This window comes from Lagenorhynchus albirostris, chromosome 18, assembly GCF_949774975.1.
Source record: "Lagenorhynchus albirostris chromosome 18, mLagAlb1.1, whole genome shotgun sequence".
Lineage (NCBI taxonomy): Eukaryota > Metazoa > Chordata > Mammalia > Artiodactyla > Delphinidae > Lagenorhynchus > Lagenorhynchus albirostris.
The window spans coordinates 9,021,215-9,038,209 of NC_083112.1; the positions used below are offsets into that span (position 1 = coordinate 9,021,215).

The 16,995-nt window shown below is 35.6% G+C and overlaps 1 protein-coding gene across 1 annotated transcript in view; it reads left to right on the forward strand.

Moving 5' to 3' along the window:
* PDS5B (PDS5 cohesin associated factor B) overlaps nucleotides 1-16,995 on the forward strand; it is a 195,916-nt gene that overhangs the window by 59,240 nt on the left and 119,681 nt on the right. The window contains exon 2 of the mRNA XM_060129154.1: nucleotides 14,458-14,584. Coding sequence (XP_059985137.1) covers nucleotides 14,477-14,584 — 108 coding nt within the window. The 5' untranslated portion in view covers nucleotides 14,458-14,476. The remainder of the gene's footprint in view (nucleotides 1-14,457; nucleotides 14,585-16,995) is intronic.

Genomic DNA, 16,995 nt, shown 5'->3' on the forward strand with positions numbered 1-16,995 from the left:
AGACAGTGGCCAGAAAGGTAGGAGAAAAATCAGGAAAAGGTAAAGTGTAGTAGAAATCAAAGGAAAAGAGTGTTTCAGGAAGGAGGCTGCTGTCAACTGTGTGTCATACTGCTCAGATCAATAAAATTAGGATTAGAAAAGTGTTCATTTGATTTGGCAACATGGAGGGTAGTGATGACTTTTAGTTGGTTATTACTGCATAACAAATCACCCCAAAACTTAATGGCTTAAAACAACCATCATTTATTAAGCTCCCAGTTCTTCAGGGTGGCAGCTTGAGTTTGGCTTAAGCTGGGTGGTCCTACTCATCTGGGTTAGCCTTAGCTGATTCACCTGGGCTTGCTCATATATCTACAGGTAAGTGTCTGTCGTCACCTGATGGTTTGTCTGGGGCTGGGTTCGTTCATCATGATCATGGCTGGGATAACTGGGGACTCTCTCTATAGCTCTCACTTTCTAGTGGGATAACTTCTGTGCTTGTGCACTTGTTAGGAGCAGAGTTCCAAGAACAGTAAGTCAATAAACTCCAAAGCACAAGCACTTTTTAAGCTTGCCAGTGTCCCAGTGACCAAAGCAAGTCATAAGACCATCTCAGATTCAAGGGCTGGAAAAACACTCTTCTTGATGGGAGGATCCACAAAGTCACATTGCAAGGGTGTAGATACAGGGAAGAGAAAAATCTTTTCTCGTTTTTGACGTCGGTCACACTGATTATGGCAAAAGCATTATTGCTGGTGATGGAGGATCCTGGAAACAAGATTGGATTAGTATGAAAAGCTAATGGGAACTGAAGAAGTGCAGATTACTTTTTGAGAAGCTTGAGTATGAAGGTAATTTGAGAGAGAAGACAGTAGCTGGAAGGGTACTTGTAGTCTAAGCAGGCATGTTGTACTTTCTCTCCCTTCCTGCCTGAATGCCTTCTGTCCACTCAAGAACAGAGTACTTACACTGAATACTGAGGGAAGGAGGATGCTGATGCTGAGGAAAGAGGAGATAACTAATGAAGTGAAAGTCTTTGAGAGACCTGTAGAGGATGGGATTCTGTGCACTTGAGAAGGGATTAGTTTTTGATGTGAGGAGGCTTACCAACTCTTTGGTAACATAAAGGAAGAAGGGAATAGGTACAAATGTAGATAGGCAAGTAGATTTAGTAGTGGGAGACTGGGGAAGTTTCTGTTTGACAGAGCTTCTGTTTTCTCAATGAAGTAGAGGCAGTCTGCTGATAGTGGGGGGTTGTACAAGAATGTGTGCTTGGGGTTTGATGTGAATAGAGAAAGTACGTAATTTTATCCTGTCAATGAATGGGACATTGAGCTGACTACTAACTCCAAAATACCAGTCATTCAGTAAATGGGAGATATTATCATTATTTATATAAAAATACTACTTTAAAGGGATTTGATACAACACTTCGTGTTATTAGAAACTGGAGCTAGTTGAGGAGTTCTAGGGCCTGAGGCTCTTTTTCTGTCTGAACCAGTTAGTTTAATACTACTCCTGTCTGTAACATTGATGGTCCTTAAAAAGAATGTAGGCAAGAGAGTAACCATATGTTTAACCTTTTATAAATAAACACTAAAAATATGAACAAAATGGGCCTGCTTTCTAAAAGGACTTCCTAAAGCATTAAAAATTACTTTGTATTACCAGAACATATAGTAATAACTATTAAATATACTTAATTTGAATTAATAAAGATAATTCAAGCTGAATGGTGAGTTTCCATTTATATGGAAAAAAGCTTTTTATAATAGTTGGAAAATATGTAAATGTAGTCTTAAGGTTATATATTTAGGGGAGAATAACGTAATTTATTTTGTCTATTTTTTCTTAGAACACACTCTCATTAGTTTTTTAGTTGTCTCTGGCCAAGAATAAACCCAACTTCTTATACTATGTAATGACTATGTACTGGAAGCATTGTATTTATGGAGGGCACCATCTGCTGGTTATAAGAGGTACCGGTTCTGGGAAGCCTGCCTTTTGCAATTGTAAGACTCTTCGCAAAATCTTGTTTTCCTTCTAATTCCACCTTCCTTCTAATTCCACCTTAAACCTGCAGTAAAGTCCCAGCAGGAAAAACAGCTTTTCATAAACGTGGCCAAGTAGAGATTCTAGTAGTGGCTTGATCTGATTTCTGTGTCTCTGAACATGTCACATATTGGATTTTTAAGAAAAATCATCATGAAAATGGCAGATACCTTCTTTATTCCCAGATCAATTAAAAAATGACTATTGCTATTGCTCTTACCCTTGCTCTTTAATCCAGTGAATGCTTTGTTCTTTTTTTCCATTCATTGAAAGGATCTTAAATATTTTTACTGCAGTCTTTATTAGTTTCATCTTGTGAACATTTATTTACATCTGGTAGTATCAGAGGAAGAATGATGATTTCATTTTTTTTTTCTTTTCTAGGATTGTTAGTATGATTTTTAAAATTACTGATGTTTCTTTTTCATTCCAGACCCCAAAATATAAATATTTATAACAACATGCATATAATGATATTTGAAATTAATATATACATATATACTATATACATTTATATGCTGTGTATAAATGGATTCTGACACAGGTCAGTTTTATATAAATAATTTTTTAAGTTATCATTTTCTCATTATCAGTGTATCTGCTCTACCATAATGTATATTATTGAAATTCCACAAAGATGAATGTCAAAAAATTTCTTTGACACTATTTTACCTCAGAGGAGCAACTATATATTAATGTATCTTTCCCTTTGACTTCAGATAACAATTGAAGATCCTATTTCTTTCCTGTAACCTTCCTTTCTTCTTCTGCATTGCTCCCCTTCGTCTCTCTCTTTCTCCTTTCCCTTTTTCTCTTACCTTGTAATTTGGTGTTCATTCCTGTTATTCTCCAGAAAGTTCTTAAAGAGATCAACTTACCAAGTCCAAGGGAGTATTTGCTGAGGTTATTTTGTACCAGTGATGTGTATTTCTGAAGTAACTAACCCTATATACCACCTCTTAATCTTCATTTTTTTCTAGTTTAAAAAAAACTATTTTTCTATCTTTCTTGACCCTCTTTTCTTTCCTGATTCCCTTCTCCCCCATCAATACAGATATTTCTCAAAGTTCAAAGTTCAGTCTTGGTATCTCAGCTCACCCTACACATTTTTTTTACTGATATTGTAAGCCCACAAAACATGAGCTAAAATATTTTCTGTCGTTGACTTTTCTCTAGAACTTCAGCGCTACATCTCCAGTTGCCTTGTATTCCAAACTTAATGTTTCCAAAGGCTTGATTTGATCTCTCTCTGGTTTTCCTTATCTATGCTATAATGAGGGCATATATTGTATGTGTTTTGCTTACCATTGTATTCCTAGTACCTAGAGTGCTATATCACACCAAGTAAAATCTCGGTAAATATTTCAGTAATTGACTTTCCAGGAACAAAGGCTTTGAATCTTGTAATCATCTTCTACTTCTCTCAAATAATCATTCATGGTCTTTGCATCAGTTTTCTTATTTTCCAGTCATTGCCTGCAGTCTGCACCTTATTAGTTCTTACCTGAAACTTTGTAGCAATTTCCTAACTGGTTTTAGTGTATTTGATTTCTCCTCTGTCTAGTCTGTACTTCCTGTTGGAGCCACCATCTCTTAAAATAGTTCTGGTCATTGATTCAGCAAGTATTTCCTGAGCACCTACTTTGTTCTAGGCTCTGTAAGGATGTCTAAAATGATATATACTCTCTTCGTCTTAAGGAGCTTACAGTCTAGTAGGAGAAACAGACATAGAAATAAGTTTACTAAATATGATGTGATAAATGCTAATTATGATATGTTCAGAGTTTGCCTAGCTGTAGGGAAAGGAGCCTAGCTCTGCCTGGAGAGGTCAGGGGAAGTTTAAACATAGACTTGAGAATTTAATGTACATGGAGTTTGCTTGGTAGAGAGAGGCCAGTTAAGTCTATCTTACTCTGAGGAAACAGCCTGTGAATATTCACAGATGTATTTCAAACCTCTGCTTACAATACTATTGCTTATAAAACTGAAGTAGAAACTGAGTAACCTGCTTCTCTGTTGGCTCTGTCTTTTCCTTCTTAGCTCTCTTTACTTCCTTCTACTTTTTCCTTCTGTCATGGTTTTAGACCAGTAACAAATTCTGAACTTTCTTCTCTAAGATTTATTCAAATCGTTTTCTCTGTCCTTTTGTTCTGTATATTATTAATATTTCATCCCCATCTACGTATGGAAGTGGGTTTTCTTTCAGTCTTTTTTTTCCAAGCTCATTTTTTGTTATTTCTGTTGATAACTTCAGAATTCATTGTGATTTAATTATTTAGGGGGAAAGTCTATTTCCTTTGTAGATTTTGAGATCTATCTTACCTCATTTTGCCCTCTAGTCACTGCTAAGAAGTCATGCAAGTAATAGGCACTTGATAAAGTTTTGACTATATGGATCAGTGTATTCTACGAAGGCAGCATGTCTACATTATTTAGCTGCGGTCTGTGGTCACAATGGTATATCTGTTGTTATGGAAGATGAACAACTTTTGCTCCTGTTGAGGTAAGGCAGAGAGACTTCCTTCTATTCCAGGTTCTGTGGAAAACTGGGAATCCTGTCATGTTTATACTTACCTTCCCGTGGAATGATTTGTTGCATTTGCTGAATATCTTCTTTGGTTGAAGGAACACAGACAGCTGTGGGCTTGATTCTTGCTTTTCCTAATCTGAGGTCATGAAGTTGTTCTCCTACATTATATTCTAAAAGCTTTTTACATTTGCTTCAACATTTAGGTCATTAATCGACCTGGAATTCGTTTTGTATATGGTGTGAGATAATGGGTACAATGTCATTTTTTTTTCCATAGAGATATGAAAGTGTCTCAGAACTTAAAAACTTTTAAACAACTTTATTGAGGAGTAATTTACATACCATAAAATTTACTGAGATGTGCAGCCATCACCATAATCGAATTTTAGAACATTTTTATCAGTCCAGTAATATCTCTCATGCCAATTTATAATTAATCTGTCACTGGATTCTTTTTAAGCTTTCATCTTGAGCTCTCTGCAGTATCCAGTACTTTTGGCCACTTCCTTTCTTGAAACTTGGTGTGCTCCTTCCTTTCTGACAGTGCTTCCTTCTGGGTCCTCCGCCCACCTCTTTTTTTTTTTTTTGCGGTACGCGGACCTCTCACTGTTGTGGCTTTTCCCGTTGCAGAGCACAGGCTCTGGATGTGCAGGCTCAGCGGCCATGGCTCACAGGCCCAGCTGCTCCGCAGCATGTGGGATCTTCCCGGACCGGGGCACGAACCCGTGTCCCCTGCATCAGCAGGCAGACTCTCAACCACTGCGCCACCAGGGAAGCCCCAGCCTCTTTGATCATTCTCAGATTGTTTTGCAAGCTCTTTTTCCTCTTCCCATTTCAAAGATGGGTCTTCTCTCATCTCTTCCTTGGCCTATCACTCTTGTCACTTTATAAAAACATTCCTGAATGCTGTCATGTGCCCCTGGTTTTATCTATCAGCGAGGATTTCCAAATCTGTCTCTAGCTCAGACATTTCTCTGGAGATCTAATTGCCCACTGGCCATTTCTTTCTTTCTTTTCTTTTCTTTTTCTTCTTCTTCCTCCTCTCTCCCGCTCCTCCTTTCTTCATTTTTTCCCCTCCCCTCTTTCTTCAGCTTTATTGAAGTAAAATTGATACACAGAAAAACCTGCACATAGTTAATGTATGCAACTTGAACATACACATAATTTGGACATGCAGCCATATGCATAATATGTATACGCCTATGGTACTGTTACCACAGTCAAAGTAATAAACACAGCCATCACTTCTAAAAGTTTCCTTGTGTCCTTTGCCTTTTTTTGGGGGTGGGGAAGGGGTAAGAAGACTTAACATGAGATCTACCTTCTTAACAAATTTTTAAGTGCATAATACCGTCTTGTTAACTATAGGTGCTGTGTTGTACAGCACATCTCTAGATCTGAATCATCTTGCATAACTGTAACTTTATATCTGTTGAATAACAACTCCCCATTTCCCCCTCTTCGCATCCCCTGGCAACCACTATTCTATTTTCTGCTTGTATAAGTTTGCCTGTTTTAGATACTTCATGTAAATGGAATCATGCAGTATTTGTCCTGTGTCTGACTTAATTCACTCAGCATGTCTTCCAGGTCCATCCATGTTGTTGCAAATAGTAGGATTTTCTTTGTTTTTAAAGGCTGAATAATATTCTATTGTATGTATACACCACTTTTTCTTTATTCATTCATCTGTTGAACATGTAGGTTGTTTCCATATTTTGGCTATTGTGAATAATGCTGCAGTGAACATCGGTGTGTAGTTATCTCTTAGAGATCCTGATTTCTATTCTTTTGGATATATAACCAGGATTAGGATTGGTGGATCATATAATAGTTCTATTTTTAATTTTTCAAGGAACCTCCATACTGTTTTTCCATGGTGGTTGCATCATTTTACATTCCCACCATCAATGTACAAGGGTTCCCATTTCTCCACATCCTTGCCAAAACTTTTTTATCTTTTGTTCGTGTTTTTTTTTGGCTGTCCTAACAGGTGTGAAGTGATACCTCATTGTGGTTTTGATTTGCATTTCTCAGTGGTGAAAAATGGAAAAATTTTCCTCTTAGATCAGGAACAGGACAAGAATATCCACTCTTGCCACTTCTATTCACTATAGTACTAGCAGCCCTAGTCAGAGCAAGTAGGCAAGAAAAAGAAATAGAGACATCCCTCGGTATCCGTCAGGGATTGGTTCCGGGATCCCCCTTGGATGCCAAAATCCAAGGATGCTTAATTCCCTTGTATAAAATGGTGTAGTATTTGCATATAACCAGATTTTCCCATATGTTTTAAATCATCCCTAGATTACTTATAATACCTAATACAGCATAAATTCAACATAAATAGTTGCCTGTATGTGGCAAATTCAAATTTTGCCATTTGGAACTTTCTGGAATGTTTTTGGGAATATTTTAAATCTGCGGTTGGTTGACTGTGAGGATGTGGAACTCGTGTATGAAGGGCTAACTGTAAAGGGCATGCATGTTGGAAAGGAGGAAGTAAAATTTAATCTGTTTGCAGATGACATGATCTTATATGTAGAAAATTCTAAAGACCCCATTACAACTCTTAGAACTAATAAACAAATTCAGTAAAGCTGCAGAATACAAAATGAACAAATCAGTTACATTTCTATGTACTAACAATGAATTATATGAAAAAAAATTTTACAAAGCAATCCCTTCATAATAGCATCAAAAAGAACAAATTACTTAGAAATTAACGAGGTAAAAGACTTACATACTGGAAACTACAGTACATTGGGGAAAGAAATAAAAGAAGACAGATAAATAGACATCCAGTGTTTATGGATTGGAAGACTTAATATTGTTAAAATATTAAGCAATATTTAGAACTTCTAATTTTGTTTTCTCCTTTTCTCACTGATGTGCCATGCCACTGTATTCATATATTACATTCACGTTGTGTGGGTCTATTTCTGGGCTAATATTTCCCATTGATCTTTTTCTGCTCCAATACCACACCATCTAAATTACTTTAGCTTTCTAAAGGGATTTGATATCTGGTAGAAAAGTCCATTCACTGTGTTTTTCTTAAGTATTCAGTATCTTGCTATTCTTGGCCTTTTGAATGTACATGTCATGTAAATTTACGAGTTTAAAAAATTAAACTTGTCATCTTTCTTTAAATATCAAAACCTGGGCTTGATTGGGACTGTAGTGACTCCATAATCAGTGTGGGAAGATTTGCTATCTTTATAATATTTGAGACTTCTGTGAACAAGATATCTCTTTATTTATTTAAATTTTCTTTAACTTCTACTAATAAAGCTTTATGATTTTTCTCTGTAAAACACATCTTTCGTGAGATTAATTCCTGGGTAGTTTATGCATTTCAATGTGAATTGTATTTTTAAAGTTTTTGGTTGCTATTATATAAATATAATTGATTGTTTTGCATTTAAAACCTTTTTATTTTGAAATAATTATGGACATAAAGTTGCAAAAATACTACCTAGAGTCTTGTGAACCCTTCATCCATCTTCTGCCAGTGGTGACATCTTATGTAACTTGTAGCACAATATCAAATTAGGAAATTAACATTAGCATGGTGTTGTTGATTAGATTACAGACCTTAGTTTTCTCACTTTTTTCCATGCTTGCTCGCTCTTGCTCTCGCTATTTCTCTCTCCCTGTATGTGTACTTCTGTGTAGTTTGATCCCATGTATAGATTCATTTCACCACCACTACAGTCAACATACAGAACTGTAAAGGAATTCTCTTGTGCTACTTGTCATGCTCATCCATGCTCCCTGGCAACCACTAATCTGTCCTCAATGTCCATAGTTTTGTCGTTTTTGAGGATGTTAAATAAATGGGAGCATAACAGTATATAACCTTTTGAGATTGGCTCTTTCAGTAATAAGTTATTGCATTTATCAGTAAAACAGTTTTTTTTAATTGCCAAGTAGTATTTCATTATGCAGATCTATCAGAGTTTGTTTAACCATTCATCCATTGATGGGCATTTTGATTACTTCTAGTTTTAAGGTGTATGAGCAAAGCTGCTATAAACATTCTTGTACAGATTTGTTTGAATAGAAGCTTTCATTTCTCTGGTATAAATGCCCAAGAGTGCATTTTCTGGTTTGTATGGTAAATACATGTTTAGTTTTATGAAAAACTACCAGACTGTTTTTAAGTATGGCTGTACTATTTTACATTTCTACCAGCAATGTGTGATAGATTCATTTTGTTTGCTTTCTTGCCTATGTTTGATATTATCACTAGTTTTTATTTTAGCCATTCTAATAGTATATAGTGATATTTCATTGTGGTTTTAATTTGCATTTCCTTAATGATTAATGATGTTGAATATCTTTTCATGTGCTTATTTGCTATCTGTATATCCTGTTCAGATGTCTGTTCATGTCTTTTGCCCATCCTGTAATTGGGTTGTTTGGTTTTTTATAGTATCCTTTTGAGAGTTCTAGATATAAGTCCTTTGTCATATATGTATTTTCAATATTTTTCCCATTCTGTAGCTTATCTTTTCATTCTCAACAGTTTTTCACAGAGTAAAAGATTTTAATTTTTGAAGTCCAATATATCAATTTTTAATTTTATGGATTTTGCTTTTGGTGTCATTTCTAAAAACTCTTTGTCTGGCTTCACTACTGAAGATTTTCTTCTCTGTTTTTTCCTAAAAGTTTTTTGTTTGCTTTACAGTTTATATTTAAGTTCATGATCTATATAAAATTTTTGTATAAAAGTATGAGGGGGCTTCCCTGGTGGCGCAGTGGTTCAGAGTCCGCCTGCTGATGCAGGGGACGCGGGTTCGTGCCCCGGTCCGGGAAGATCCCACGTGCCGTGAGCCATGGTCACTGAGCCCGCGCGTCCGGAGCCTGTGCTCTGCAACGGGAGAGGCCACAACAGTGAGAGGCCCACACACCGCAAAAAAAAAAAAAAAAAAAAAAAAAAGAGGTATTTAGGTCTTTTTTTATTTTGTTTTTTTAGTCTTTACATTCAGTTGCTCCAGCATTATATGTGGAAAAGTCTGTTATTGCTCCATTCAGTTGTTTTTGTATCTTTGTAAAAAAAAAAATCAGTTGGACGTGCTTGTGTGGATCTCTTTCTGGGTTGTCTGTTCTGTTCCATTGATCTGTGTGTCTGTTCTTCTGCCAAATTCACATTGTCTTGTTTGCTCTGGCTATATAGGAAATTTTAAAGTTTAGTGGAATGAGTTCCTCTCACTTCATTCTAAAATTAGCTCACCTCTTCTGGTTCCTTTGTCTTTCTAGGTAACCTTTAGAATAAGCTTGTCTCTATGAAAAATCTTGCGGGGATGTTGTTAGAATCCGTAAATCCATAGGTCAGTTTGGGGAAGAATCTTGAGTCTTTTGGTCCATGAACATAGTATATCTCTCCATTCATTTAGATCTTTTGTGGTTTTTTTTCATCAGTGATTTGTAATTTTCAGCATACCAGTCCTGTATATGTTCTTTTTTTTTTCTGTATATGTTTTGTTAGGTTTGCACTAAAACGTTCTATTAATATTAGGGAGGGTAGTGATTGAAAGTAGTATTGTGCTTTTAACTTTGGTTTCTGTTTCTTGGGAGTATATAGAAATAAAATTGATTTTTATGTTGATCTTTATATCCTGTAATCTTTTTTTAAAAAATTTATTTATTTTTGACTGTGTTGGGTCTTCGTTGCTGTGCGTGGGCTTTCTCTAGTTGCAGAGATCGGGGGCTACTCTTCGTTGCGATGCGTGGGCTTCTCATTGCGGTGGCTTCTCTTGTTGCGGAGCACAGGCTCTAGGTGCGCGGGCTTCAGTAGTTGTGGCGCATGGGCTCAGTAGTTGTGGCTTGCAGGCTGTAGAGTGCAGGCTCAGTAGTTGTGGCGCACAGGCTTAGTTACTCTGCAGCATGTGGGATCTTCCCAGACCAGGGCTTGAACCCGTGTCCCCTGCATTGACAGGTGGATTCTTAACCACTGTGCCACCAAGGAAGTCCAATATATCCTGTAATCTTGATGAACTAGTTTTTGTTTTTTTAAGATTCCCCAGGAATCGTCTGTATAGACAGTCATGTCATTTGGAAGTAAGGACGATTTTAGTTCTCCCTTTCCAATCTGTATGCCTTTATTTTCTTTTCCTTGCCATATTGTGCTGGCTAGGGCTTTCAGTATTATGTTGAATAAGAGTGGTGAGAGCAGACATCCTTGTCTTGTTTCTGATTTTGAGAGGAATTATTCAGTCTTTTGCCGTGAAGTATTTTGTTAGCTATAGGTCATTGATGTTTGCATGTTGATTTTTCTACTCTACAACCTTGTTAAACTCAATTTTATTAATTCTGATGTTTTATCTATAAATCTTTGGAGTTTCTGTATACATAATCACGTAATCTGCAGGTAATGACTGTTTTGTTCCTTACTTTGTATCTTTATACTGGATGCCTTTTTCTTCCTGTGTTGACTAGCATCTCTGTTACAGTGTGAAATAGAAGTCATGATAGCAGGTATGTTTTTACAGGTCCTAAAAACAAGTAGAACACTTTCAAAAGGTCATCAATAAATGTGATTTATGCTGTAGGGTGTTTATAGCACCCTACCTTTCTCAGATAAAGGAAACTTTCATATAAATTTTAGTTTGTTGAGCTTTTTCTTCTATTTTGTTCTATAGTCAAGAATTGATGTTGAATTTTTATCATTGTCTCTTCATTTTTGACCTTACCACACGGTTTTTCTTTTTTAATCTGTAAATATGATGAATTCAACCTTGCATTCCTTGGATTAAACTCAGTCTTTTATATGTAGCTACATTTGGTTTCTCAATATTTTATTTAAAAATACTGTATCTGTAAACACAGAAAAGATTGGTCTGTGATTTTTTTTCCTTTCTCTTATTTTTTTCATTGGGTTTTAGTACCATGGTTATGCTAGTTAGTTACATAAAATTAGTTGGGAAGGATTCCCTTGTTTTCTCGTCCTTGGAAATATTTATATGACATTGGAATTATTTCTTCCTCAGTTATTTGGTAGAACTCATTAGTAAAGTCATGTAGCCTTGGGTGTTTGTCCTTGTGGAAAGGTTTATTGATTATTGATTTTCTTTCTTAGTGGCATTTTTTCTTCTTGAGTAAATTTTGGTAAGGTATAGATTTTCTCCAGTTTGTCTAAATTTTTAAATGTTTTTATGTCAAAAATTGTAAGATTGGCCTGTGATTTTTTACTTTGTTGATCTTACGCTTATTTTTTTTTCTTTACTCCTGATTCATTGATTCTTAGAAAGCACTTTACATTTTTAAATGTTTGGAGATTTTCTTTTTTTTTGTTGAAGTATAGCATAATTCAGAAAAGTATAAAAATTATAAATGGCTAGCTCTGTGACTTTATACAAAGTGAAAACAATAGTGTGACCAGCATCCAGATATATAAGTAGAACATTACCTGTACCCAAGAAATATTCTCTTACTCCTCTTTCAAGTTACATCTCCCACCAAAGGAATTCACTATTCTAACTTTTAACATCATCGGCTAGGTTACCTTATTTTTGAATTCTGGAAATGTAGTCATATTTTATGTATAGTGTTTTATATCTGGCTTCTTTCACCTAACTTTCTTTGTAATGTTAATCCATATTGTGTGAAGCAGTAGCTTATTCACCCTCATAACTGTGTTGTATTTCATTGTATGACTATACTACAATGTATCTTCATTCCACTGTTGATAGGTATTTTTGTTTTCTGTTTTGACTAATATGAATGGTATTGCTATGAACATCTTTATGTCTTGTAGTGGACGCAGGTATATGTTTCCGTTGAGTAAATACCAAGGAGTGTATCTTGGGGCCTACTTATTTATGCTTGTTAATTTATGTTTAGCTTAAGTGCTTTATTTTGTTTAGTGTTTGCATCCTTTTTTCCATCCTTTTACTTTCAGTATCTCATATCATTATTTAAAAATTTTTTTGTAATCTCTCTATATTGAAGTTTAAAAATCTTGATCTTTTAATGTGATCATGTACACCATATATACCATATTATAATATACTGAAATATGTTAAATATTGTTCTAAGTACTATATATAGTAATTTATTATACATTTCAAGTTTTGTCTGGCTCATTTGTCCTTATTTCACTGTATTCCTAAAACTTATATTCCTTGGATATAAACTTCAGCTTTGCAATTATATTCTTTAACCACATTGTGGGTGACATTTTGCTGTCTTCTGGTTTATATTGTTGCTAGTGAGAAGTCACTATTAGTTTAAATACTGTTCCTTTGAAGGTAATATGTCTTCCATAAGGTTTTGTGTGTTTTTTTGGAATTATTATTTTGAACTTAATTCTGTTTGGCTTCTTGAATTTGTGAATTGGTATTTATGATATTCACCTCATAGAGAGGCCTCTGCCTTATTCCTCTTCTTCTGGTACTCCCATGAATCATAAGTTAAGCTATTTTACTTTTGTGTATTGCAGTTTTTTGTTTCTCTGTTCTGTATTTTTGGATAATTTCTTCGGACATCTTTTGTAGCTCATTAAGTCTCATAGCTTTTCTTAATCTGCTAATAAACTCATCCATTAAGTTTTTACTTTCAATTTTTGTATTTTTTCATTTTTAGTAGGTCTTTTTTGTTCATATCTTTTAATTTACTGTCTAATTTTTTTATTCCTTGTAGATTTTTAAACTTATCTTTTATTTCTTTAAAATTATAAATGCATTTGACCCTTGAACTAATGGAGGTTAGGAGTGCTGATCCCCCCCCCAACCGCAGTTCAAAATCCACGTGTAACTTTATACTTGACCCTTTGTATTCACTGTTACAAACATCCACGGATTCGACCAACCATAGGCTGTGTAGTATGTAGTATTTATTGAAAAAGTTCTGTGTATAAGTGGACCCATGCAGTTCAAACCGATGTTGTTCAAGGGCTACTATACAGTTGTATAGTAGTTTTATATTCCATTTGATGGTTGTAATATTTGAAGTTTTGGGGGGTCTGGTATTTCTGCTGGTTCTTGCTCATTGTGCCTTGCTTGCTTAGATGCTTGGTTATTTTTGACTTGATAATGCTTATTGTCCTAGAAACATCATATGGGGATTATTTGAAGTGTAGCATGAAGGTGCCCTCCTCTAGGAGGGCTTGAATGTACTTATATTATGGGGGTGTTACCAGTTGAGGGTCACTGAGTTCTTGTATTGAGGTTCTCTGGACTACGTAGGCAGTGTGAACCTCAGCAAATGTGTAGGCTTATGGCCAAAACTAATTAGCTGTTCCTCCCTTGTATCTGCTATTACTTTGCTCTGCTTAATACCAAGGCAGCCTTCTCTGCTGTCCCTGTGGGTGGTAATGGCAGCATGGGCACATGTTGACTTGGTTTAATTCTTTCCTTTGCAGGTATTATCTTTTTTGGGTTGGGGTAGTATTCTACATTAATGTCAGGAGGGTCTCTGATGTTCTTCCTTGACAGGACTCTGTCCTTCTTTTTCCATAAGATCAGCAAAACTGAACTCTGGATTTGACAGGGTTGGCAGGTGCCTTCAGGGTGTAAGTGGATATAAAGTTCCATTTAGTTCTCTGGGTTCCTGAATTCCCTTAGATTTTGGCCCAAGTAATTTGTGGTGCTATTAAAAAAAATGCTGTGTGTATTTTATATATATGTAAATAAGTAAGTAAATAAAATCACTTAGAGTTTTTTTGTTGGAGGGTCAGTGCAAATAACCTAGCTTGCCACTAATGGAAAGTAAAAATAAAATTTTAAAAATTGGGGAAATATTCAGTAAAATGATTTTCATTAATTAGATAAGTGAATTACTATAAATTAGGAAGTAGTTATAATTTTTTGTAGGGAGAGATTCCTTTTCATGTTTATTATGAATGTTGTTGATACTTATTTTTTGGTTTGCATCTAATAGTTTTCTCATTTTAGGGGTAAAGATATTTCCATCATGGCTCATTCAAAGACAAGGACCAATGATGGAAAAATTACCTATCCTCCTGGTGTCAAGGAAATCTCAGATAAAATATCTAAAGAAGAAATGGTGAGACGGTTAAAGGTGAGTAAAATTGGGTTATGTCCTTTGCACATCTGTTTAGGATAGGCAGAGCTGGTGGAGGACACCTGTGGAAATCACATAGGGCTGTATCTTGTTAGGGCAACTTCAAGCAAATCAAAGCAGAAAATGTCTCATGGCCAAAACTAATTAGCTATAATTAGGAGCTAAGAGAGTGGAGTAGATAAAGAACTGTAGGGTTTCCTTAGCTATTGTTAATGGGAGTGCAATTAGAAAGGTGAAGCTTACATTTTCTAGGGCTGTCTATACTTGGGTATAAAGAACAAACCCACAATACGCTTATACTCATTATTATCTTTAGAAAGTTGTCTCCTCCCGTATCTCATTTATTTCATAAAAGCAACCATTTTAATTTGAGAAAAGAAATTTTAATTCTACTGAATACTAAGGCTGTATTTTACTTTCTTGTATTTTGAAAGTAGGTTAAAGAGCTTTACTTTTAGCTCTCTGCTTCTGATGTACAGCAGTGAGTCAAGACTGATGGTGAACTTCCATTTGTGAGGCAGTCACTGTATGGTTAGACTCTCTTCACATTTGTTTGAATAATATTTCATCTTTGTCTTCGAGGCAGTGATAGTCTCCGTGATTAGAATGGTTAAGAGAGCAGAGTGGCCAAGAAGATTGTTAAGCTGATTAGTTCAGATGGTCTTTATTTTTGAGCATTTTTTTCAGTTCAATGCTGTATCTACCTAGACATGTTGCTTGTTATATCATTATCAATATTTACCAGTATTTCAAGTGTAAAAGACTTACCTTAATTAATCATTGAAGACCCAGGAGCCTTGAAGTACTACTTTATTGTTGCATGGTTTATTTATTAGAGGAAAAAGACCCTAGTACTATTGTAAGTTTCACATAAAGTCTTAGTATTATATCCTGTGCATAAAGTATTAGAATGTCAGATATAAGGTGTTTGTTATTCAAAGCAAAAGACATCTTTGAACAGATTAAATTTACCAATATGTGGATATTATATCTAGTTGGGAACTGTGTATATTTTATTAAAAATAGTTAAGCTACAGGGCTTCCCTGGTGGCGCAGTGGTTGAGAGTCTGCCTGCCGATGCGGGGGACACGGGTTCGTGCCCCGGTCCGGGAAGGTCCCACGTGCCGCAGAGCTGCTGGGCCCGTGAGCCATGGCCGCTGAGCCTGCGCGTCCGGAGCCTGTGCTCCGCAATGGGAGAGGCCACAACTGTGAGAGGCCGGTGTATGGCAAAAAAAAAAAAAAAAAAAAATGGTTAAGCTACAAACCCTAGATATGAAATTTTTCATTTCTATGTATTTAGATTTTCTTGACCTATTAAGTTTTTAGAGAAAGAATACATTTATTTCCTCAGATTTGTTTATATTTCAGCAATGATATCATCCTTATTGTTTGCTAAGAAATGAACATTGAACACAGAGACTATACTTACAAGCATTTAGCATTTAGTGTCTTTTATGGATGTTATTTTCTCAGACATCTTTTTTAATTTAGAGGACTCATATATGAGTTATTCGTGAGTTTTATAACACCATTTGAGTTGGTCACAGTATTGAGGAGTTCCCATTATCTAGCCCTTGAATAAACTTTATTGATAGTTTTGGTGGAATGATTTCCACAGTGCTCACATTTAGTGCTTGTAGTAAGCTTTCATTATTTTGTAGACATTTCTGCTCAGCAATAATCTGGTTACTTTTCTTCTCTTTCTTTTTTCCTGATTTACACTGCCCACTGTTTATAGCAACCGTCTTGGAGAAATATAGGAAGGATTTAATGTGGGATGATGGTAATTTTTGATATGTACAAGTACAGGTATAAGTTTTATAAGTTATAAAAACTTGCTAATATGTAAAGTGTCATTGTTTATGTAATTTCTAGAATTTCTTATAACATTTTATTCAACATATACTGAATCTCTCACTCTTGTGAAGCGATTCCAGGGAAAGAAAGAGTTCCTTGCATATAGCTTTTTTTTTTTTGTCTTTTTTCATAATACATCAAAGCCATCAAAGCATATATCTTAAAAGTAATAAAATTAAAAAGTTAGGAGAGTAGCCCTGGACATTGTACCCTTAAACTAATTGTAGTGTCAGACTGGAAAGATTAGTCTACTGATGGTTCTGGCCTCTGGTGTAGTAGAACTGAGGGTCTGCTCTGTGAGGAACGCTGTTACCCACAGCTGCTCTGAGAATTCAGTAATACATTGGACAATTCATTACTCAGAAGTCTAACTCTACAGCAGAGTGGAAATCCATGCAGTTATGTCTCAAAGACCAAGTCCAGCCCTACTTGTTGATTAGTATTTGTAGCGCCACCTAGTGGATGCCAGGTTGTCACCTTTGCATTAAAGTTGTGTTTAAATGTCCCTGACGAGTTCAGCAATTTTGTCAAGTCTTACGTGAAGTAGGAAT